At 39.1% G+C, this 26,156-nt stretch overlaps 1 protein-coding gene across 1 annotated transcript in view; it reads left to right on the top strand.

The window, feature by feature from the left end:
- Window positions 1-26,156, top strand: part of Mtm1 (myotubularin 1) — a 103,273-nt gene that overhangs the window by 13,508 nt on the left and 63,609 nt on the right. The window contains exons 2-4 of the mRNA XM_028788004.1: window positions 5,519-5,589; window positions 7,257-7,329; window positions 9,028-9,122. Coding sequence (XP_028643837.1) covers window positions 5,527-5,589; window positions 7,257-7,329; window positions 9,028-9,122 — 231 coding nt within the window. The 5' untranslated portion in view covers window positions 5,519-5,526. The remainder of the gene's footprint in view (window positions 1-5,518; window positions 5,590-7,256; window positions 7,330-9,027; window positions 9,123-26,156) is intronic.

Raw genomic sequence — 26,156 nt, 5'->3', positions numbered from 1 at the left:
TAACACTCTTGTCACTAAAGCCAATCAACTGTCCTGAAGATGTGCTATTTGTCATGAGAAGACTAAGAAATGGAGTAGATGGATCTACCCAAAGTCTTATCACTGGCTGCTGGAGAAAAATGATTCAGACTGCCTTTTCAGCTGCCTCTGAACTGGTTTCAACCAAAGACCTTTGGAACATTTAAAGCCATAAAAGTGGATGTGTCTTTGAGCTTAATTTTTATATATGACAAGAAGAGTGAGTTTCAAAACAAAAGCCTGCTTAGCTCTTTACACTTTCTATAGTTTCGTCAAATCAGGTAACTTAGCTGAGATTTGAAGCAGGCAAGATAAACTAATCTAACACATATGAGTTACTGTATATTTGGATTATTAGCTACTTGCTGAGATTAGATTATCACATAAGAACCATCATCTTCATCAGAGCATCTGTGACTTCTCAGAATTGGGCTCATTGATTATTGACATTGCCTCATGGAACAGTGTGGGAACAGTCATTGGATCCTTACCTGATCTCAACCATTCTTTTCTGTACCTCCCAGCTCGTTTTACACAATTCTATTGTAATTACAAATGGCTTCCTGGTAGGGAGGTGCTGGAGCATAGAGGTGAAGGTTAACCAGAGGGGAGGCTTCATCCATGCAGCTGTAGAGAAGTTGTTACCCATGCTAGAGTGACACTTTGTGGTGAAACAGCTGCTTTGGGATTACTTGTGCTCCAAGTAACCCTTACCCATACTCTGTAAAGAAGCCAAAGCCTCGAGTTGAACTTTGGTTTGTTGTTGGTGTTCTAGGAAGAGTGAGTAGACATTTGTTTGAGTCTCCTCAGGGCAGTTTCCCTCCATACCTAATTTGAGGAATGCCCTAAGAATTTATGGAAAGCCTCTAGTTGGAGGCAGGGGCTGGTATACTGTGCCAGCTGTGGTGCTAATAATCCAAATATACAGTAACTCATATGTGTTAGGTTAGTTTATCTTGGCTGCTTCAAATCTCAGCTAAGTTACCTGATTTGATGAAACTATAGAAAGTGTAAAGAGCTAAGCAGGCTTTTGTTTTGAAACTTTTCATACTCTCCTCCCCTTCAGCCAGGACAGTATTTCAGGACTATTATTGTTGAGTGACATACTTGGTATTGCAAACTCAAATTCTTGAATACAGAATCCTCCTTTTCAACCAAGGCACACCATGTTGAAGCTGGTCATAGTGGCATCTTTGACAAACTGAAAGATAGTGTTAATAATTTATTTTGCAGTTTAAAAGAACATAGTTACTATTTGTTTTGCTGAGGAAAGTTCATTTGGAAAGAATCACATAAAGCAGGAGGTAGCAGCCTGTTACTGTAAATGAAATTGTCTTATGTTACTGTTTTGGTGCTACATTGCCAAGTTGCAATGAGATTTATGACTCACATACTATCTGGTCCTTTACAAGAACAGTGTGCCATCTCTGGTCAAAAGAAAATAGATAAAAAATGAAACTTCTACTTTTCATATCATGCTTTATTTTCATGCGGGTTGGGGTAGCCTTCTGCCAAGTAAGCAAATATGGTTTATAAATTGATAGTTACAATGGACTCAAAATGGCTGGAATGTTGAACAGTTCTGTTGGGCCCAGCGAAGCTAGTAGTTTCATTGAGAACATTATGAGATCTGTTTTTATTTTCTTGTCTCCTAAGTGGCTGAGGGTCCAAGTGCTTGATGCTTCCTGAGAGGCCAGGTTGCAAATGAAGAGAGGAGTGTGGATAAAAAGGTCGTTATTACAAATCACAACCTTTTATTTTATTCTAGATTAGAGTTAGGACATAGTGTTGATGTTTGTTTCAGAACGGAGGACTGACTAGAGGACAGAAGGAAAACAGAGAGATGGAGGAGGGTGGTGTCAGGGAACAGATGAGAACAAAGCATTTAATGACACATGAAGATGCCATGACGAAACCCATTGCTTTGTATGCTGATCTAAAGCAGTGATACAGAGATGACTCAGTGCTGCTTGTGCAAGTGTGAGTTTAGTTCCCCAAACCCATGTTAAAAAAGCAGCTATAGTAGCATACACTTGTAATATTAGCCCTATAGAAGTAGAGGTGGTAGATCCCTGAGAGTTGCCTAACCTACTAAGCCAGCTCCAGGCCTGTCTCAAAACACACACCACCACCACCACCACCACCATCAACAACAACAACAAAACCAAGCAAATAAGGTAGATGATACCTGAGAAATAACACTTAAGGTTGTCTTCTAGTCTCCACACAAACATACACACAGGGTCACACAATAAAACAGGGAAAATTGTGTTCAGATTGATACCATCTACAATTCTCATCTTAAGCTAACAAAGGGGCTTTGCAGAGTTTGTTTTATAGCAAATTGGGTCTAATAATATTGTGCACCACTGCCTGAAGTTCTTGACATTTGTTTTCAAAAGAGACTACCAAGCAAAGACAATTACCTTTAAAAGGAATTCTAAACTCAGACTGCTTGTTCATGATTCCTTGTTGGCTGGCAGGCTTTAGAAGACTGGATAGTTCTGTACAGCTTCAGTGGGACTGGACTGGTGGGGGTAAGCTTCTCTGAATTTATTTAAATAAATCCCAAAGCAATAAATCCCATTAGGAAAGATCAAAGGAGAAAGGTGTTTCACATAATCTGTAAAGTTTAAGAATAGTTTCTTAGTCTGGAAGAAGAATGTGTGAGTGCCTTAAATATTCCGTTTTGTGGGAGAGCCTATAGAAGAGGAAAAACTGTCTCAATTCTTTGGTACAAATTGTTTCAGAGTAGTATAAGCTAACACTCCAGTTCTGCTGGCCAGAGTATTATATAGGGAACACCTGATGAGCGAGAAACTTTGTTGTATCCTTTTATTAATTTTAATAAGCTTTCATTGGTTTCTGGATTAAGAGAAATAGTGTCAAGATCCTTGTCCAAGTAGTTATTGACCAGTTTATTCATTGAACACATAACCTATTAGGTACGTGTTAGGTGCTAGTCACTGTTGCAGGTGCTATAAAAATGCAGGAGTAAATCCAACATAGAAGTTTTAGCCTGCAAATAGGGACTCTTGCCGGGAGAGCTCTAACTCTTGAGGAGATGCTAAGTGCTAGAATGAGAGACATAAATGGGGAGAGAGGAAGACCCACCGAGTTTGCTTTGAATTTCAAGAGAGACAGTGAAAGCTATGTTGCACTTAAAACTAAACTTTATACAATAAAATATCATCTTTATGTTGTTTTATTTGAGGGGGCTAGAGGACTCAAGACTATGAGTAGTGTTCTCTTTAACTGTATTTTGTTTTACTGAGATGAGAAGCAGTCACATATAGCACTTAGTTTGCTTGTGAGACTCACTTTAGGAACTGATCTTAACCCTTCTCTAGTCCCTGTATGCTCTGTGACAGGAGAGTGCTTGGCTTAAGTCATCACAAAAATATCTTGGAGAGGGGACTCAAAATCATGTTTATGTATAGAACTTTCAGTTTTTGCACTAAAGCCAAGGTAGCAAAAAAAGCAATGGTTTTAAAGAACTCCTTATACACATATTTATTAATTTTATTTATGTGTCCTTATATACAACTGCATGGGTTTATGTGTGCATATGTATGCAGATGCCCATAGAGACTAGAGGCAGCTGAAGCCTCAGAATGGGTTGTAAGCTGTCTCATGTGAGTACTAGGACCAGAACCTGGGTCCTTTGCAAGAGCTCTTAACCCCTAAACAATCTCTTCAGCCCTGTCCACTCCCACAACTTTTCTTTTTTAAATAAAAGGGATGAAAATTTTATTGCTTGAGGTTTTGGGCAAAATGTGTTGTAAACCTAGTGAGTGGCTGTTTCTATAAATGCCCCTCGGGTACTTGGTCTCTTTAGGGAATCTTTCACAGTGGCACATTGCTTCCTGTTGCAGTCCTTGTGGGCAAGTGCAGTTTTAAAGTTTACAATTTAGTCACCAGTAGCCAAACAGTATCCATGTAATAGTTTGCTCAGGCCTTTCTTAAGGACAGTGACCAGCACTGTGAAAGGGTGCCAGAGTGTTGGTATGCTCCATGCTGTGCTTGTCAGGGAATGCCTGTTCTTTTGTGGTTTTTTGTCATTGTTGTTAGAGAGAGAGAGAGAGAGAGAGAGAGAGAGAGAGAGAGAGAGAGAGAGAGAGAGAGAGAGAGAGAGAGAGAGAGTGTTTATGAGGAGTTGGTATTCCTTCCAAGTGGTCTACCTTGTATTTTGAGGCAGGATCTCTCTCAGTGGTCTGGAGTTCACAAATTAAGCTAGGCTGACTAGCTAGGAAGGGGGATTTACCATATACCATACCTGTGTTGTTGTTGTTTTGCTGTTTTTTTTTTTTAATGTGGGTTTTGGGTCCTCATAATTTGAAGGCAAGCATTTAATAATTAAGATATCTCCCCAGCCTCACGACTGTTCTTTGAATGGAATATGTCCAAAAGATTCCGTAGGTATCCATAGACATCTTGGATTAGATATGGCTTACCTGCTAGTGACTTCATCTGACTTCATCTCTATTATTAATGTTGATATCTAAAATAACTACAACATTTACTATTTTCTGTTATTGCTAACATCTTCAGGAGTATAAATACATACTTGCATTTGAATGGTTTTGTGTATGAGATGGCCCAGCAGATAAAGGCACTTACCTCACAGACCTGAGTTTGATTCCCGGAACTTAGGTAAAGGTGAAAGGAGAAAACCGACTACACAGACTCATCCTTAGATTTCCACACATTCGCTACAGCATGTATGCCCACACATATACATTATGCAAATGAACAAACATAAATATTTTTAAAATAGCTTTATGTATGCTTTTAATATTTCACTTCTGTCCATGGCTAATTGAGGAATATCCATTATTTATCCAAAATGTATACTTTTACTAGAAAATACTAAATAATTCCTATAAATTTGATTTCAGTCAAATCTATTTCTCATTAAACCCCTTAATGTGGAAAAAGTAATTCTTGAAGGAAAGCTGTATGAATGATATAATTCACTTTTTTCACAGTTCTGCTTGAATGCCTATACATTCAATTAAGTGGTGTAGAAATTTCATGCTTGTCATACATTAGTAAACATTAAAAGGTTTTTGTTTGTTTTAAGATTGCAACTTGAACGTTATGAATATAATTTCCTAGAATAAGCCTGATGTCTTCTGTGGGATTCCCCTTTTAATATTTAGCTCCTGTTTCACATGGCCCTTAATAGTCATGTTGCCTAGCTGTTATCTTAATGTTTAGATACAACTTTTGAAAAAGTACTGCACACCTCTGGCCTCATGATACCAAACCTTAAACCAGGAGTAAAATAGATAGCATTGAACACCTTTCTTCTTTGGACATTTACTGCCTGTACACTGGCTAGCTCTTTGTATTTTGTGTTTTGTTGAGCCATAGGATATGAAAAGGGCCTACAAAGTCAAGTACTGTTTGTTCTCTTGAAATATTTAACTCTTTGATGTTACATATTTGAAATAGCAATGCAAATTCAGTTAATAGAGAATTTTGTCTTCCTTGGTAGGTTCCAGGATGGCTTCTGCATCAGCACCTAAGTATAATTCGCACTCCTTAGAGAATGAATCCATTAAGAAGGTAAGTTGAATTTTTACACTTCTCTGAATCTCTCTACATTTCTTTCTTCATATTTGTATTAGACAGTCATTTGGGTCATATTGAATCATGAATTTCATTGTGTGCTCACATAGCATAAGGTGATAGAGACATGGTTTTATTTATCATCCCACCTTGTTCTGGGAAAGATTGAAATAGAATATGTGTGAAGTGATTTTTGCTTTTGTAAATGCTCTCCCAAAGCTTTATTCACAAACTGTTGTCAGACCTTACATTCAAGTATGAAGCAGCCCTCTGTCTTAGACAGCTCTCTGAAGGAACTATTGGAAGGCCAAGACTAAACAGCTTCCTAAATATGGCATTATTTTTTAGCTATGATGATTAGACTTATAAAACCTAAACATACAAATTGAATGTAAAATGTTTCAAAGTAGCCAGGGTAAATTGTCCCATTAGAATGATATGGGGGGGGGCGAATATAAATTGAAAGGGAGGGGTGAATTCAAAGTAAATTTTATTCATGGCCCTTTGAGATATTAAAGATGGTCTACCAGAAAGGTTAATTTATTCTTCCACCCCACAGTGTACAAAAATGTTCAGTCAGAAAGGTGGCTAACTTTTTATTTTTATTTCTTGATTAGTGACAAATCTAACCTTTTATTTCCTTTGAAAGCTACATTATTGCCCATTCCTGTTGGTTTTGTGAAGTAACCATGAATGTCTTTTGCCTGTTTGCCTTGGGAGGGAGGTGGGGAGATTCTTTTTTTTAATAGTTTATATGTATGCCTCATAATGAAATAAAAAACTCATTATAATATACAGATCACTTCATTTTGCTTTTTAATTTTATAGCATTCTATTTTGATTTTTAAATATTGATATTTAATTTTGGAGGTGGCTTAGTTGGTTTGGTTTGAGACTAGGTCAGGTTGTGTTGCCAAGGCTGGCCTCAATTTATGATTATTCTGCCATAGCTTACCAAAAGCTAGCATTAAAAGTGTGTGCCACCATTCTTGGCTTGCCTTAGTTTAATGATTACTGCTTTGCCTGCATATCAGAGCTACTGCTGTGATTAGGTGAGGCACATACCTGAGAATACCTCCCAAATGGGAGACCTACAGAGAAAGTCTATGGAGAACTTGTTGAAATGCTTCCTAGAGACCTAACCAGGTCTCCAACAGACTACCTGTTCACTTATGTAGAATAAGGTAGAATAAAATGAAAAATAAGGCAAGATCTTAATAAAATAATAAGTCAAAAATGTATTCTCTAGCACTGTGGTATGATTCTGCAGCAATTGCATAGGAAAAAAGCTATCACCATACAGCATACTGATTTCATTAAAGTTTGACTATTAAACTGAGATATATTAGCTTTAAAGTAATTTTTACAAAGTATAAAACTTTGATAACATTATTTAAATGCAGACTAGGAATTAACATATCTAATAAATGTTACAACCAGCAGAGTCTTTTATTTTTATTTTCCTAATTTGTTATTGCTAGGGATTGAACAAATGGCTTCACGTACCTATATTTTCATTCCAGATTCTCTTTTGCAAGTTTGAATTTTCTGTTCTAGTTTTTTTCAATGCTAAACTATTTTTTTTTCTTTAGAAGTGTATTTCTGTCTACCATGTGTGTAAAGATGACACCACCACCTCCGTCCAATGCCCCTTTCATTTGCAGGTATCTCAAGATGGAGTCAGTCAGGATGTGAGTGAGACTGTTCCTCAACTCCCAGGGGAATTACCAATTACTGGTAAGGAGATTTTGAGGCTGGGGGTATAGAACTGGAAGAGTAGTACAGCAAGATAGGTGGCTTGTGTTCCACTTGCTCTGTACAGTCACAGAGAACAAATAAGCTAGCTTTGTTTAGGAGCCTCAATGCAGAGAGAACACTGCATGCCTTTCCTGATCAAAGAGTTCTTTCAAGAGCCTGGTGCTCACAAGGCTAGCGATATCCTTGTCTCTGTACCAAAGAGAATGATTTAGAGAGAACAACATAGGTTATCAGTTGAAAGTCTGGAACTAGGGTTACCCACTCTTCATAATTTAAGGTTATAAGAACAGAAGTAGATTAAGACTTTCAGTCTGTGATGTATGTTTCAAAATGATAACAGCTTAAAGACTCTTCTCTGTGACATAATAGAAGATCCTTTGACAGAAAAGGGAAAGTAAAGTGGTGGTAACATTTCGATACAGTGTTTTTAGTTTGTTTGTTTTGTGTTTCATGATAAACCTAGGCTAAGAGGACAGTATCTACTTTGGAAGGGCCAGAGCATTCTGACTTAAGATTATTAGAAGCACAGTGTTGTGTTAGGGTTGGTCCTTCCTGCCACATGATAGTATATTTGGGGCCAATAATCATCAATATTTCAGAGAACCATTCTATTCATTGAGTAAGAGTCAAATTTTAATTTTAAATGGCTAAATTATTGTGCTAATTAATGGAGTTTTAAAAAAGAAGTTCCTTTGTGAATTATCCTTATACCACAAGAATCATGAGAGCATATTTGGTGTCCACAGACTCATACTCATAATTCTAGTCTTGAAACTAAAATTAGTAATATATGTTCTTCATAGTTTCTGGAAAAGAGCAAAGAAATTTTACTATTGGTGGTCTTTATGTAGGATGTTTGGGTACTAAGTATCAGCAGACAGACCTTAACCAATGTAATAACTAATTGAACTGGTATAAAGTGACCTTAGTATATAGTTTTCATTTAGTACCTGAAGAGAAAAGGATTTTAAAATCATTAACATATTCAATGATATCCTTGAAGGGGAAGAGAAAGATATTTTTATTATAATTGAAATTTTTGATTTAGTTTTTCCTTACATCAAATTTAGAAAATATGTACTTTGCATTGAATGTACATTATCACTTAAATGTTTTCTACAGACAGATTTCTACAGCTGGCATTATAGCAGGGTGTGGTGGCACATTCCCATAATTCCAGCACTTGGGAGGCTGAGACAGGAGGATCATGAGTGTAAGTTTAGACAGGGATGCAGAGAGAGGAGATCCTTTGTCAAAAAAGCAACAAGAACCTATGATATGTGTGTGGTTGGTGGTTGTCAACTTTACCACCCAACCTACTGGTTAGTCACCAGGCTACCCTGTATGAACATTATCCTCTTTTGAAATGACTCAAGTAGTTTCTTTTATAATCATAAGATGCTAACAATAGCAAGACCCTCATTTACTTCTGTGCTCTGGCTGTGATCTGCATGTCTCCAGTGGTGATAAGACTAGGTGCAAACTCAGAAGTGCTATGAGTGCCCAATTCAGCCTGGCACAGAGCTGTGGAGACTTTATCAGTGTTGCTTTTAACTTTTTAGTCATTTTTTATTGTAGTAAAATGTAGCCAAGTAGTTTATATTAAGTTAGTACCATTTGTTGTGTATCTTGGTATCTATTTCCATTATTTTATGGTACTTTTTTTAATCTTACTAGACAAAGAAGTTATTTACATATGTCCTTTCAATGGCCCCATTAAGGGAAGAGTTTACATCACAAATTATCGTCTTTATTTAAGAAGTTTGGAAATGGTAAGTAGATTATAAGACCATCAAGATCACTCTAACTGTTAAAAAATGATACTGCTTCTTTTCTACCTTACAACATTGACTGTGGATCGCATTAACATGGGATCGCATTAACGTTTCCTTCTCAATTCTTAATTTTTTGCTTCTGCAAAACCGATATAACACTAACATCTGTTTTTGTAGGCAATAGACAGAATGAAGTATTGAAATGGTTGGTGGTTGTCAACTTTACCACCCAATCTACTGGTTAGTCACCAGGCTACCCTGCATGAACATTATCCTCCTTTAAAGTAACTCAAGTAGTTTCTTTTACAATCATAAGATGCTAACAATAGCAAGACCCTCATTTACTTCTGTGCTCTGGCTGTGGTCTGCATGTCTCCAGTGGTGATAAGACTAGGTGTAAACTCAGAAGTGCTATGAGTGCCCAATTCAGCCTGGCACAGAGCTGTGGAAACTGTATCCCTCAGAATAAAGGAGAGGTGGTTAGAGTACATTGGTGTAGGACATTGGTTTTTAACCGGCAGCACAGATAAGAATGAACAACTTAGAGATTTTTGCCAAGTTATACAGATCCTTCGGATTCACTGTATCAGAATGTCTGGACCCATGGTCCAAGCATGCACACATTTTCTAAAACATCACAGAATAAGATGCTGATGTGAATCCTAGATTAAAGCCTACCACTCTAGAAGTATCCAGGTGTCCTTTTACCAAATGTTAAATAGCAGGGTAAAACTGGGATGAGTTGCATGGCTTACTGCTACTTACTTTTCAACCTACCGCCAAAAAAGGTTTGTTACCACATTTTGAAGGATGTCCCATTGATGAAGCGATGACATAGAGCAGAGAAACCCCAGAAAGGCAAGAGAAAATGTATAGCTACTGTGCTTTTCCCAGAAGAACTTGTGGTAGATGGGAAAGATTATCATGACTTGCTCCTGAATGCAGGGGCAGGTGGAATTCCAGTACTCCTGGGAAATGAGTTTAGGGTAGATGAAAGACTAAACTGTTGTTGCCTTGTATATTAGGCAACTTTGAAACTGATGGGGGAAATCTAGCTTTTGTTTTCTTGCTTTTAGCCATACATTTTGTTAGCACAGTTCTGATGTAGATTAATCTAGTTCATATCTGTTGCTCTTTTATTATGTTCATTATTATGCCTAAATTCCAAAAATGCTATTTAATATTCCTGTGCCTTGACTTCTGGTAAGTCCTGTAGGGTACAGGAAGGTGCAGGTTATAGTGGCTACCATTGCACACATCATGAACTATGTAAGTCAATTCAACCTTAAACAGTGGACTCTAAGGGAATGTTTTGGTTTTCCAGAATAGGAAGGAAGATTCTGGAAGTTTACAGCAAGCTGGGTGTCAGTCTTTGGCAATCATTTTAGTGATTGATGGTTTAAGTATATTGAAAATAAACCATTGCAAATATCATTGACATTATTTTTGTGGAATCAAGGAATGACACAGTCCCTGGGAAAGACAGACTAAATGGTGGCAGTATATTCAGATGGGGTTACAAACTGTCTAATAAACGCTTAATGAAAACTATGAAGGGTGATCACTAATACCTTGCTACATAGGTTGCTTCCTTGTAATGTAATGCAATGTAAAATGTACTGTAATGTAAAATAATGTAATGCATGGCTGAGATGTGAGAAGCAACAGATAAGCCAATGTCTATATGTCAGAGTCAGGGTTTGAAATTATTGTAAATGCCTAGAATATTGGACACAACTAGTGATACAATATTAAAATATACAATCACACCTACTTAGTAAAAGATCAGTTATATGATTAAAGGATGAAGGTCTGTTTTAACAGAAATCTAGGCTTCTGAAATAAGTAACTGGGTACTAGTTGTTTAAAAATAAGATACCTCTATTGTAAATTAACAGAAGTATAATATACTGAATGCCTAGATAAAATGAGACAGTAGTCCTGTCTGTAGTCATGTTATAACTACCATTTAAAAGAGACATTGAGCTGAGCAGTGGTAGCACATACCTTTAATCCCAGCACTTGAAGGACTTGAAGAGGCAGGAAGATTCACTGTGTGTTCAAGGGCAGCCTGGTCTACAGAGTGAGTCCAGTACAGCCAAGGCTACACAGACCCTGTTTCAGGAAAACACAAGAGAGGAGGGAAGAGGGATGGAGGGGGAGAGGGAGGGAGGGAGAGAAGGAAAGCGAGAGAAGGAGAGCGAGAGAAGGAGAGCGAGAGAAAGAGAGCGAGAGAGCGAGAGAGAGAGAGAGAGAGAGAGAGAGAGAACGAGAGAATATCTCAAAGATAACTAGGCTAACAAGGGGACCAGTCTATTTCTGCAGAACACTATAAAAGGAGCTTTGCAGGTTTGTTTGTTTTAGTTGTTTTGTCATGGTGAGTGGGTGATCCAACCTAAAGTCACTTGGGAAGAGGAAACCTCAATTTAGGAGTTGTCTACATCAGATTGGCTGATAGGCAAGTCTGCAGGATGTTTCCTTGATTGCTGATTTAATGTGGGAAGGTCTGGCCTGTATAAGAGAAGTAGCTGAGCAAGGCAGGGGCAGCACACTAGTAAGCATCATTTCTCCCATGGTCTCTTCTTCAGTTCCTGCATTCATGTTCCTGCCTCGAGTTTTAAGTAAATAAAAAAATAAAAGAAAGAAATAGCAATAGAAAGTAAATTAGTACAGGAACCATATAGAGCTATCTTTGAATATTGAAGTACCTCTCTTTGGACCAACTCTGTGGACTTGGTTTGTATAGTTCCAGGGGTCTTATAGGGATAGATTGAGATGTTTGGTGCTAATATATAAGAATTATCAAAAATTAGAATTAAAGCTATGTCACAGGCCTTTTCACCTTACAAGACTCCTGGCTTGTTGTTTAGCCATGCATATCTGGTTTCATTTTATGCTGTCCTTGATAATAAATTGGGGAAATTATTCAAATTGCTGACATGACAAGGCTGACTATATGGTGTGGTTTTTGACTACATAAAACAATAAAATTATTTCTAAAGAAGAATCCATAGGGAATATATATGAAGAGTTCAATTCTCGGGACATCCAGAGCAGAATTATACATGCTTAATATTCTTCTCACTTGTTGATATTTCTCAAAAATACTTAAAATGGATATGTATTGCTTTTATTATAATAAAAACACTTAGCAATCTTTATTTTTTTTCTATATTTTTAGGTAGAATTTATACATATTTTTTAAAACTTTTTTAATTGGAGATTTTATTTATTTACATTTCAGATGTCATCCCCTTTCCCTATTCTCCCACCCAGAAACTAAAAATGTTTTTAATAGAAATAGAAATATATCCCTTCCTCGCTTTCTTCCCTCTAGCCCCTCCCAGTTACTCTTCCTCAAATTCCTCTCAACTTTTTTTTATTTGTTGCATAGGCGCGCGCGCGTGTGTGTGTGTGTGTGTGTGTGTGTGTGTGTGTGCTATTGTTGCAGTCTAGTTTATCCAGCTATTTCTACAGAAACTGTTTCGCAGCAGACTTTCAGGTATTCTGGCTCTTACAGTCTTTCCACCCCTTCTTCCATGGTGTTCCCTGAGCCATAGGTACAGGAGCTATGATGTATATGATCCTTTGCAGCTGAGTGCCTCATGATTCATTGATCTCTGTGTCCTATTCAGCTGTGGCTTTGTATAATAGTCTCCATTTTCTGTAACAAGAACCTTCTTTGATGAAGGGTAACTATATTTATCTATAGGCATAAGGATAAAATTTAGAATGTAGTAAGGGATTATGCTGGTTTATCAAAGTGGTGGCAATAGATTCTAAGATCCATGGCCTCATTACCTCCTAGAAGCCAACTAGGTTTCTCATACTAGGCATGATTTCTGTAGTTTACACATGGGAACTTATCGGATAGGGTTTGGTATTTAATGCATAAATGAAGTGCCCATCTGACAGTGACTGCTACTTTCTTTCTTCTTCTATAATATTATATACAAACATTTTAAGCAATTGGCCACACAACCATTAGTGAAAGTCAAAAAGGAAGCAGTGATGTTAACAGAAAACAGAAGGAATGCTACCAAAGTAGTTATATTCAGGAACTGAAAAATAGTCATTGTAGTGTTAGTTCACTTAAATAGTCTAGACTAGACCAGTAATTGTAGGTTCTGTTGTAAAACGGGAAAACTTTTTTGTATGTTTGAAAAAGAATTGTCCTTTCATCATGCTTCTCAGTTAATACTTAACTGCTCTGAAACCTTTCACAACTGGCTTTGCTATACTTTTTTGTTTTTGTTTTTTGCTTTTTCAGACAGGGTTTCTCTGTGTAGCCCTGGCTGTCCTGAAACTCACTCTGTAGACCAGGCTGGCCTCAAACTCAGAAATCTACTTGCCTCTGCCTCCCAAGTGCTGGGATTAAAGGCGTGTGCTACCACTGCCCGGCTTTGCTACCCTATTTTTTTTTTAAGTTTTTAAAAAGTTTAATGGAGCCAATAATTGGGCATATAAATTGTGTTCTGGCAGACATTAAACCTGCTTTTTCTTACCAAAGAAAATGGCTCGTTTTATCAAAATTTGACAACTGAGAGTAAAGGGCACTGAGATTCAGCTTCAGAGCACCAACTTAAACCAAACAACCAAGAACGTCATTATTCAGCTTGGACAGAGGAAACAGAACAGAACAGGAAGGGAGATCAAACATGTTCCTCAGTCTCAAGACCCTTAGGAACGGGAGTTCTGGCTTCTTGTCAGCAGCCATCACACCGTCAAACCCCAATTCCAGAATCTATATTCACAACTAGAGAAAAGCAAAATTGAACTCCATATCTTGGTATATCCCAAGGGAAGCCTGTTAGTACTTGTGATGCACAGGCTTGTCCATTTAAGGTGAAAAAAAAAAAACCCAAAGCTCCACTTTTGCAAAATCTGAGAAATACCTTACTTTCATTCCTAGTTTGAATATGGATTTCACTGTTTTAAATAGGGGCTATATCTATAATGAATACAGAACTTCAATTAACACAACATTTCTAACATTCCATTCACATTCCACTCAAGTCAGTAATCGTTAACTTAGTAAGATTTAGTTTTCCACTTGACTGCTGGTCACTATATCTCTTATATTTCTCTGGTTCACCTTGTTTTTTGTTCATTGGTGTTCTTTCAGTTTCCAGGGTGGATCCTAGTGCATTGAAGATGCTCAATCAGTAGTGTTCAATGAGTGAATTCTGTCTTATTTGCATACTGCTATGTCTGTGACTTTAACAAACATAGAGTCCTTTTGATCCTCACTAATGCACACCTGCAGAGGCAGCACACCTTCTCTAAAAGTATATTGAGTGAGTAAACTCATGTGTTGTTCATATTCTCTATAAGTTAAAGGCCTTGGTACATGCCTCAGTGGTTTGATAACAGTATGTAGCCTACTAAATTGTGGCATCCCGAATACCATTGCTTCTGGAGTTAAGAAGTCCCATGGCCACCATCTGACCTTGAATGTACCAAGGAACTTGTCTTTGCTTAATATTTTGACCACAGCAGGAACACTATAAGCATGTAACTCCATTTAAGCCTATAGACTTTCACAAAGAAGACTTATCCCAGATTCCAACCATAAACACACTGGATTCAGATGCTATTGTGAATGAGAGAGGCAACTTAACCTATTCTTTGTTCGGGTTTTTAACCCAGAACCATTCTCTGTACACTATGGTAAATCTAATACCATTGAGGTAAATGATAATGCAACATTCCTCATGGGATCCAGATGAGTGACTGGGAGAAATGTGACACAGCCCATGGCAGCACATGTAATGTTGATGTTACAAGGCAGAGGACAATGAGTCATATATGTTTATAAACTTGAACAGAAGGAATGGAAAGAGAGAGGTCTACTTGGCAAACAGCTTCCAAATCCACATATTATACTTCCCTATACTACTATATAGACATCTATGCTGGAGACAGTTGAATGATCTGTGAGAACTGGGTCACCAGCAACATAGGGAGTAGAGGGGCTAAGAGGAGGTACGGTTGTAGCCTCAGGATCAGAAGTAATAGTTCAGCAGTATATGTGTTATATGAAGGACCACACACAAAATGTGCATTTCTGAAAGACAATACAGCTGCATCATGGACAGTTGGATAAGGGAGTGAGAGACTGGAAGTAGGAAGACCCACTAGAAGGTTACTCTTGTTCTCCAGGTAAGCAAGAGAAGCCTAATGGCAATCATGGTAGACACAGGCTGGAGGCAACTTTGGAGGATTTTAGTGGGCTATTATGAGAAGGGAGTTGAACAATTATCCACTCAAGAATGACTCCCATGATTTTTCTGCTTGAATAATCAAAGCTTCTCTTATTCATTGAAATGGATCTCACTGGAGAAGGGAGTATCATATAGGTAAAGCCCAGTAGGAGGAATACAAGTAAAGTTTGGACTTAAAATATACAGCTATAATGTGGAAACATCTCCAGTATAGTTGGAATTATATGTTAACACCACACTGGAAGTGGTAAAAGCCATCCAGTCTGTGGGATTCCCCAGGAAGAGAATGTGCCCTAACATGAATTATAGGCTCAGTTGAGAAACACTGTGGGGCATAGGAACCTAATGGAACAAATCTTGAGTACAGCCTCTGTTGGAGATCTGGAGGAGAACAGAATCATGGGAGGGACGGAGTGACAGATGGATAGAGGGACAGACAGATAGATAGATGCTGGCCAAGGTAGGAAATGATATAGGCATGAGGGACATAGTGTGAGAATAAGTCAGGAATGGATGCCCTGTGGAGTTCATAGGAGCCTCAGTGAGCAGATATTGTATGAGAGGGGAATCATTTATAAGAGTTGCTGTGGTCATGGTTGTCTCTTCATAGCAATACAACCCTAACTAAGAATTTGATACCAGGTACTGGGATATTGCTGTGATAGGCTTCACCATGGTTTTGTTTGGAGAAATGTGCACTTTAGGACTGTAGATTAGAAAAGCAGTTGAAAGCTTGAAAGCTTTAAGTGGGGTTTAATGGGCCATTCTGGTAGGAAAAAGGAAGATAGCTAAGAGTGATTTGAACTGTAGGGGCCAAGCTCAAGAGGTTTCAGAGAAGAAAAATTTTAGTATGTTCTAAAAAATTTCATTAGAAATTGTTCTTGTGATATTTTTGTGAAGAATGTGTCTGCATTTTACCCTTGTCTGAACAGTCTGCCTGAGGCTAAGGTGAAGAGATTTAGATTAATTGCATTGGCAAAGGAAATGTCCAGCATAGACTCTGCGCTGTACTCTTATGAAGAGCTTTTTGATGAAATGTAGCATGTTTAGAAAGGAAAAATACAAGGATTAAAGGGGCACCAGGAAGTGGAAAGGAGCTAAATCCTACATTGAAGGAGATAACCAGATTAAAGATAATAAATGGAGTCAAGGGAGTAGAAACCTCAGGGAAAGATCCCATCCAATGGCTTCTCTGAGCCACCATGCAGGGAAACCCCTGCCATGTGCCTGACTTCAGTGAATTTCCTTAGCTACAGAGGGAGGAATTAAAGAAAAGTTTAGGTCCAGGAGTAGTAGTACACATCTTTAAACACAAGCATTCAGGAGCCAGAGGTATGCAGTTCTCCAAGTTCAAGGGCAGTCTACAGAGCAAGTTCCAGGATAACCAAGTTTAGGCAGTGAATGAAACCATCAAAACCTCAAAGCTAAAAGGATGTAATTGAACAAGGAGGCCATGTTCCAGCCCCAGCAAGCAGCAGAATTTGGTAGATTCAGTTGCATGGTTCTAGCTTTAGAGTCAATAAAAAGGGGGAGGGGTGATATGGAATCCTCTTCCATGACTAAGGAAAGCCACTGAAGCCAGGTGTGTGGCTGGGGTATCTCTGCATGGAAGCCCAGAGAGGCCTAGATAGAAAGAGGTCATGGAAGTAGGTTCATTCTCTCCCACTGAAGCCAGACAAGGCAGTCCATTTAGGGGCATGGGATCCACAGGCAGGCAGGTAGTTGATTCCATTGGTATTCCTGTGGAGTCCCTATCCCCTCCGGGCCCCTTAATCCTTCTCTGCAGAAGGGAGTTGTGTTAGTGGTGGTAGGGGGTGATACCCAGAGGGAGGCTTAAGGGGAAGGTGAAATGGGGGGGATTGCATGAGGGGTTTCTGGGAAGAGAAGAAGGGCTGATATTTATTTAATTAAAGAAAGAGGAAGGGAGGAAGGAAAGAAAGAGGGAAGGGGTTATGGAATCTCCCTCTGTAGCTAAGGAAACTCATTGAGACCACACATCTGGCAGAAGTTTCCCTGCATGGACACCCAGAGAGGCCATTGGGTAAATCTGTGAAAGGCCATTGTGTGAAGCTATGAAAGTGAAGCCTGGATGGCCTTGTAAACCTCAGGAGATTAGAGATGCCAGAGCCAAGGGGTACCTGCCAAGGGAAACTGCTAATTGGATGGAACTAGCCCAAGAGAATGAAGTGTGTTGCAGACAACAAAGCTGAAAGGAGTTGGAAATCTGAAGAACACTTTGACATCTCATGTGGAGATGCAGGTTTTGGAGTTAGCCCAGCTGATTTTCATTCTTACTTTGGTCCAGTATTTTCTCACTATGTTCTCTTTCCTCCCTTTTGGAATAGAGATGTATATCCATATCCAGTGTCATTGAGTGTTGGAAGTATGTGATCTGCTTTTCTTTAATTAATTATTTTATTTATTTACATTCCAAATGTTGCCCCTTTTCCTGGTCCTGGTTCTTCACTTTATTCACCCTCCCCTTTACCTCTGATAGAATGCACCCCCCCCCAATCCCTCTTCCCTGGAGCATCAAGTTTCTATAGGATTAGGTGCATCCTCTCCAACTGAGGCCAGACAAGGCAGTTCTCTGCTATATGTATGCCAGGGGCCATGGACCAGTCCATGTATGCTCTTTGTTTGGTGTCTTAGTTTCTGAGAGCTCCCAGGGGTCTGGGTTAGTTGATACTGTTGTTCTTCCTATGGAATTACAGTCTTCTTTAGCTCCTCCAATCCTTCCCCCTAAGTCTTCCATAGGGATCCCTAACCTCAGTCCTGTGGTTGCCCTGTCCAGCAGGGCAGTGGACTAGGACTGGGGACCACCTGAAAGAGAGAATGGGGGACAGGTGTACGCAAAGAACCACAGCTTGTCTATAGTCTGATCAAACAGTAATTTTAATTTTTTCACACAGGAGTTATATACACATAGAGGCAGGATGTGGGGAAGGGGATGATGCAGGAGCGCAGATGTTCTCAGGAGGAGTACAGATATCTTCCAGAACAGGGTTTTGGCTGGATGAAGAAGCAGGGAACAGGTCACTGTGACTCTGCCTATGATTCATTTGTTCTTATCCAAGCTGGCACTTTCCACCAGGGCTACCTATCCACAAGGTCTATGACTACTTGTTCTTATCCAGGCTGCTAGTTTTCCACCAAGGCTACCAGTCCACAAGGTCTATAGCTATCTGGTCTAGGGTCAGTGTTTTCCCACAGAGACCAAGACTTTGTGTTAGCAGGCATGTATGGCTGACTTAGGCCTATGACTGATTTAGGCCTTCAGTGTATAAGCAAGGTTGTTCCCAAAAAGTGGTTGACTATAAGTATCTACATATGTCTCAGTCAGCTGCTGGTCGAGGAGCCTCTCAGAGGACAGCCATGCTAAGATCCTGTCTGCAACCACAACATGGCATCAGTAATAATGTCACGGTTTGATGCCCACCCATGGGATGGATCCCAAGTTGGACTGGTCACTCGCTGGTCATCTTTTCCTTCAATCTGTGCTCCATTTTTGTCCCTACATTTCTTTCAGACAGAGACGATTCTGGGTCAGAAATTTTGAAGGTGAATTGGTTCCTAAAACAGCCTTGTTCTTCTCTTCTGAGCTTTTCTTCAGGCCATTTCCTCCACGTAAACACATGTTAATTCCCAACCTATCCCAACCTAACCTGTCTCATTCCTTGAAACATGATTTTGGCATATTTAGCATATAATATTTATAAAAGACCCACCATCCAACTAAAGAAATCCCACTGACTTCTCCTTTATACCGGGATAGTTGCCACTTTTAAGTGATGCTTTCTACCCCAAGTCATTTCCACATCCTGCTGGAAACCAGGAAAGAATATAGAAGATGTGTGAGAAACTGAAGAAGTCTTCCAAATGAGCAGATCACTGACCTTGACAGTAGAGTTCAGTTTGGTTTACAACTGCTGACGCCATGAGAAAATGTTAACTAGAAACTTTGCATTTTCTGATAAACCAGAAACAACATATTTGTTCCTTGATTAAATTCAAGGAGAAATCCCTAGCTTGGATTTTCTGTAAAAGATTGTAACACAGTCATTCATTTCTTCTCTTCCTTGTTTTATTACAGGATTTCTTACCATGTAGCCCATGTTTGCCTTCAACCAGTGATTCTCCTGCATCTGCTCCACTCTGGGATGACAAGTCATTGTACATCACCATTCCCAACAGGAAATCTATGCTTACAGCATTACCTCAAAATCCTTGAACGTTGTTCTGTTCAGTGGGTGTTTTGTTGAGCTTTGGTGACAGGAGACTTTTACTCTGTAAAGGTACTGTGTGCAGAACGAGGACAGTGTTATCTGTCTGCTTCATCTTCCTCCTGAGTTTCTTTATGATACAGAGATAGAATGCAGAAAAGCCAAATGGGTAAACTATCTGCATGTTCTTCATAGCTGTGAAATGATCTTCAGGTAGAGGCTGGATATCATGCTGCTTCATTCAAGACCACATCACTAGCTGCCATTGGAACTGGAAGCTCTGGCAACAGGAAGCAACAGGGTGGAGACTCAAAGTTTACTTGCACTGTGGCTATTTGAAAGCTAGACCCTGGAGAGAAAGCTATACAATTTCATTATAAACAAAAGCAAAAAGTGAATCTTCAAGTGATTCTTTTTTTCTCTTCAAAAACTACATTGGAAGCTTAGGCTCACCCTTTTCACAGTTGTGCCCAATGAACTTTTTGCCCTCTACCATTTACTTGTCTGTCTATTTAATTTTTATTTACTTATTTTTTTTGAAATACTGTAGTGCAGGCTACTGTGAAACTCACTATGTAGCCCTGGCTGGCAACTAACTCTCTAGCCTCAGCCTCCAAAGTACTAAGATTATACATGTAAGACATTGTGCCTGCCTATGTCTTTTCCTTTTCAAGGAAATTATATAATCCTGTGTATGGTCTAATAATGTAGTATGCTAACTGTAGTTTGAGTATCCAAATGCAAGGATGTGAATGTTCTGAGATCCAATATGATGCTCAAAGATCTTCATATTTTTGGGCTTTTCATGTTACAGATACTTAACCAATAAATTCCATATTCCAAATCCAAATTATTACAAATTGAAAAATCATTCAGGTCTAAAATGCTTCTGGTATAAGCATTTTGATAAAAGGATATTCAACTTGTACAGATGTTCTTTTTTCAGCGTTATGTCATCTCCTTATATTGCTGCTACAAAATGAATCTTATTTTTAGGTTTAAAATACTCTTGGATTCAGAATATGGATCTTATTGTCAAAATGTCTGCAGGGGACTTGCGTAGAGTGCATGAAGACTTAGATTTGATTCTCAAAACCACAGCAAACAAAAATTCCTCTTCCTACCACCAGTTCTTTGCTCCATGTACTATGTCAAAGCCATGTCCAAACTAGGATATATTGCCTGAATCCTGGTATTGAAAGTTATATACCAGATTTACCTGATGATCCACTTCATGTTAGGCTTTGAGCCCCCAGAATAGATCTGACTATTGCTTTGGCGGGTTTTTTTAATTCTCAGATTGAATTCTTAGCACATCTCTATCAATCATTTAAATGACTCCCCTTTTCTCCCCTTTTCTTTCTTCCTTCCTTTGTTTTTGGTAGGGGGGTATTGAGACAGGATCCCTTAAACCTCAAGCTAAGAATGACCTTAAGCTTTTTTTTTTTTAACCAAGTCTCGTTTGTAATTGTGGCTGACCTGGAACTTTCCATGTAGGTCATGCTGGCCTTGAACACATAAAGATCCTACTGTCTCTGCTCCCCACACCACTGCTGGAATTAAAGGCATGAGTCACAACACCTGTTCCAATCTTGAACTTCTGATTCTTTTGCCTGTATCTCCCAAGTGCTGGGGTTACAGATGTATGCTTGTTATGTTCCATACTCTAGCTGACTTTGTTTTTCTGTTGAAAAGATGTCAGCTTCTCTGAGCTTTCATATATTCCTTTCTCCTAGCCTTTCCTCCCTTCCTTCACATAGGAGAATAAGTATATGTCCATTTTGCCAAAGTATACACCTCTTCTGGAACCTTTCCCTACTTGTTCCTTCTACCTCCTTTGAAGTCTTAGCATCACTGGTTTTGAGTGTTACAATTTTGGTTTTCATCTTTATACCCTCTATACTGTGCACAACTGCTCAAGACTCTTCATTTTAAAATACTTTAAAACATTTATATATTTACTTACGTGTGTGTGTGTGTGTGTGTGTGTTTATGAGTGTTTTGCCTATATGTAGATATAAGCACCATGTGAGAGCCTGGTGCCCGTGAAAGGGAGAAGAGGGCATTAGATCCCTTGGACCTTAAGTCACAGATGGTGGTGAGACATCATGTGGGTATTGGGAGCCAAACCCAGGTCCTCTAGAAGAGCAACCAGTGCTCTTAACCACTTACCTGTCTCTCTGGTCTTCCTCCCCTTCTTGAAATGCTGCTTCCACTTTGTGACAGTTCAGTCCCTTACCTCTCAAAGTCTAGCTTCTGCTTGCTAGTTAAACTACTTATCTGCTGCTCAATCCCAAAGCCTTTGGCTATGTGCTCAAGTTTCTAACTTCTTTAGAGTGGTTAGTACTTTCACTCCTCCTTTCCTTTTCTCCACTCATTTTTGCCTTTTGCCTTCTCTGCAGTTCAAGTTTTCCTTCCTATTGCTTCAGTCTATATTTTTCTCGGAGTTCAGTTCAATTGCTTTCCAGTCTTATGACTGCAGGTGTAGTCTTTCCTTCTTAACTTACAGAAGATTTGAAAGCCTGTTTTGTGTTGATCATGGTGCCACATGCCTAGGTATAGTGGAACCACAGAAGGAAGATACAGTACCTCTCCTTGTGGAGCTTATGGTTACAATGGAATTGAAGTGCTGCGTAGGAGGATCCTGGGAAGTTATGCCGAGAAAAGAATGTTTGACTTGTGATCTTAAGACTGAATGTGAGTTACATAGAAGTGAGGCAGGCCTAAGGAGGCCAGAAGGCGCTCAGAGAGTAATGTCTGAGAAGACTTTAGATCAAAAGGAACAGAGAAAGGTGATAATGTGGTTAGATGAGGGGACTGAGTATGGCAAGGGATGAGACAACTGAGTAACCTAGGCCTCACTAACTCCCTTAAAGATTTGGCTATTTGTTTTTTGAGCCAGTATGACCTGAACTTGGAACAGTCCTTGTGTTAGAATTATAGGCAAGTATCATCATGCCTGCCTTTTTGCTTTTAATTATTTTAAGTCACTTTTTAAAGTAGTCAATCATGTTTTCAAACATGTCTGCATTGTAGAATGATTTCATCATGTTAATGAGCATAGGCATGGCTGCACACACTTGTAGGCTTTGATTTTTTTAAACCTACTTCAATAAGGGTTTTTAAATGCTTTAACTTCTCTTCTAGCTCACCACCAGAGGTAGTAGAAAGGAAAGGTTAATAGGATAAAGGGGAATGTGGACCTGTTTACAAATAGTACTTTTGAGCAATTCCAGTCTTCATTGTCAGGATATCAACAGTCCATTTCACACAAATCAGCAGCAGTAGCTCAATCCACTGACAAACACCATTCACAAATTAGCAATGGCAGTTGGATCCAGAAGAATCTCCAAGGCTCTGTCAATGGGCCAGAGTCCACTGAAGATGTAAGAAGCTGCGGGAATATCACAAGAAATTCTTTGGCGCATTTCTCTCTACAAAGTCACAACAAAGAATGATCAGTGAAGATGCCAAGGTGAATCAGTGCTAGAGCATTGTCAACAAAAACAAGTATCAACAAAGCCCAATGAAGACCAGCAAAGAATGGCAAGGTGAACCAATGCCACACTGTAGTCTGCTGTCTGTTGAGTTATATTTATATTCTTTCCAAACATTATGTGTTTTCAAGCATCTGTTCTAGCAAAATATTGCATGCTCTTTTCCCAGGCAGCTTACAGAAAAACACCATGTATCTGCTTCAGCAAAACATCCTCTCATAAGACAATCTCCAGAAAAACATCACATGACACAACTGGTCTTCAAAGAAACCAGAAATTTCCACTTCACACACTTATAATTTTTTCTTATAGTAAGAACAGTCAGCAGTTTTTAAAGATTTTACTTGTTCTCGCTCCGGTCACCATGTAGTGCGGTGAATCTTAAATGGATTCTTTGGCTCTGACTAGACTTTGCATCCTTTGATCAGTAGCTTCTTGTGCATACCTGCATAGATTTGGCTTTCAGTGTTCCTTGTTGCAAAGCTTCTGAAAAGGTTAGCAGAAAACAGCTTTCTGTTCACTTCTCTAGAAGTTGGTTCTAGTTGCTGTATCACTGCAGCTCATGAAGAGAAAAGTATTGGATGTAAAGGGAACAGAATGGTGGCCATTACAGTGACCTAGAGGAGTTTTTGGCAGAGTTGGAAAGATGTTGAGAGATCAAAATTGATTTAAGAGATAGACATGAAATAATGAGTTAAGGGTAGTTAAAAAAAAATAAGGGCATGTCAAAGATGACTTGTTTTTAGCTGAACAATATTGGCTTCTAAGACAGGAAGCATGGGAAAAGGACATCATTTAGTGTTTTCTGCTGGATGTGTTGAATGTGAAGTATCTCTATATTGGTTAATATTTATTATATTGTCAAACATAGTAGTATATCAAAAGTCTACTTTCTGCCCCCCTTTTTTCTCACCCCTATGTTCAGTATGTCTTTTGACAGGGCCACCATGGTCCTTCTGAGATCTGGACCTAACTCTGAATTATCTTGGATTCCTCCTCAGGCTGGTCATCTCCTCTGTTTTTCCCCTGTCCCTATCCACTTTCAGATACCTCTGGCCCTCCATGTGAACTCAAGCACTAGCTTCCATGATGCAGAGAGTTGGGGACATCCCTCTCCTTGCTAGTCCATGGGGTGCAGTCCTGCTGCCTGAATCTTCATGAAATACCAGAGGATCATGTACTCCTCTTCTCAGAAAGCATTCTGTGGTTATCTCTCAGGTGAACTAGTCCTACCAGTATTCCTTGGGGAATTCTGGATACTGGCTTTTAAATCCAGGATACCAGATGCAATCTGAGGTATTTCTAGACAGCCAATCTCTTACTGTAGTTATTTCATCCCAAGGAAGTCATCACCATAGAGCTTTGACAGAATCCAAGCAGTAAGGTACCAGCTTGCCCTTCTCTGACATCTCATTCAATTTTGGGTGGACTCTTCTGATGGCTTTTGGCACTGGCAAACTGGCATCTTGCTGTTTGGGTACCTGTGTCTTATCTCCTAGATATGGCTGAGGCCCAAAATCCAGAGAGGCAATTCCACAACATAGCTTCACAGACCCCAGTGCCCAGAACAGGTCTCTGTTCTCTCTCACAAGAAAGAGTGAATGTAATATCTTTGCTGGTTTATCATATTTCTTCCCAACTGCTTTAGAAACTTGAAGGAATAGAAAGAGGCATATGGTTTTTAGTTAGAGTGGACCTTTGGCACTCTCTTAATATTTAATGATATTTAGATAGTGATGACTCAAGTTTCCTGAGACTTGGGCTAATTTTCCTATTCCTGGATCTTCCTGTTTAGTCTGCTGAGTTATCAGACCTAGAACATACCATTCAGGAAGAACATAGCCAATAGCCTCATTAGACTGTGTGGGCTTTGGATAAGGTGTTGGCTAGTTCTCCTCATTGCCTTGTTTTCTGCTTTCTGGTGGACTAGGGCAGTCTGAGATCTAGAATTTTCTTATAATGATTAGAGAAGACCCATGTTATGTCTCATAACTTGGCATGGTGGCTGACATCTGTAATCCCAGCACTTGGGAGGTAGAGGTAGGAGAATCACAATGAGTTTGATTCTAGTCTATGATCTACATAATGGGCTCCATGCTATTGTGGGCTGTTTGATACTTAAGAATGGAGTTCATAGACACTCATAAATCTCAGAATAATTTAAGAATAATAGCAAACTGCATGGCAATATGCTTTTTAGATAGACTGTAGTAGGAAGTAAATGTATTATAATGTACAGTCATTTATGTTACTAAGTCAGAATTTTTTTCTCTTTTTGGCATTTTACTTTCAGTTGTGTTGTAAAATGCATAGTACTTAATAGAAATGCATATAGCAGCTAGTCATGCGTCCTTACAGGTGCAGGGACAAAGCTCTCTCAAAATTTACTTATCTGCTATGTGTACAGACCACAATCATGTCTTCCAAATTCTAAGGCACAGTTTAACATCATCAGAATTTTTACAGTAACAACTTCCATTGTCTTCTGGCTACCATCAATGGGCACTGTGCCAGTTCCCTTACATTCATTATCACAAATAATCACTATTGTACAGATAAGAGTGACCTAGAGGTAGCACTGATTTGTCCAAGTTTTCTAGCTAATAAATGCCAGGTCTCAGATTTGAACCACTTTTGTTCATGTTAAGAGCTAGTGCTGTTTATCTTCACATAACACCTAAACTTAAAGTTTTGACTTTTTATTTCCAAATAACTGCAAATATAAAAGGTTTTTTTTTTTTTTTACAAATAATACAGAGGGGTTTCATGTACCAATCTCCTCGATGCCTCCAGTAGCTATATTGTTGGATCAACCAGAAAGTTGCTTAGGAGGCCAGAGAGATGGCTCAGTGGGAAAGAATACTTGCTGTGCAAGTATGAGGACCTGAATCTGGATCCCAGCTCCTACCCCAGTACTCATAGAAAAAGCCAAATGTGGCTGTGCGTACATCTCTAACTCCAGAGCTGCAGGGATGAGGTGACAACTGATAGAGCAGGACACTTGCTGTGCTCCTGCAGCCTCTACACTAACACACACACAACACACACACACACACACACACACACACACACACACACACACACACA

The sequence above is a fragment of the Grammomys surdaster genome, unplaced genomic scaffold (genome assembly GCF_004785775.1).
Source record: "Grammomys surdaster isolate TR1022 unplaced genomic scaffold, NIH_TR_1.0 125690, whole genome shotgun sequence".
In the NCBI taxonomy this organism is placed as follows: domain Eukaryota; kingdom Metazoa; phylum Chordata; class Mammalia; order Rodentia; family Muridae; genus Grammomys; species Grammomys surdaster.
The sequence above is the reverse complement of the archived record's forward strand: the minus strand, read 5'-3'. Positions and strand labels throughout refer to the sequence as shown.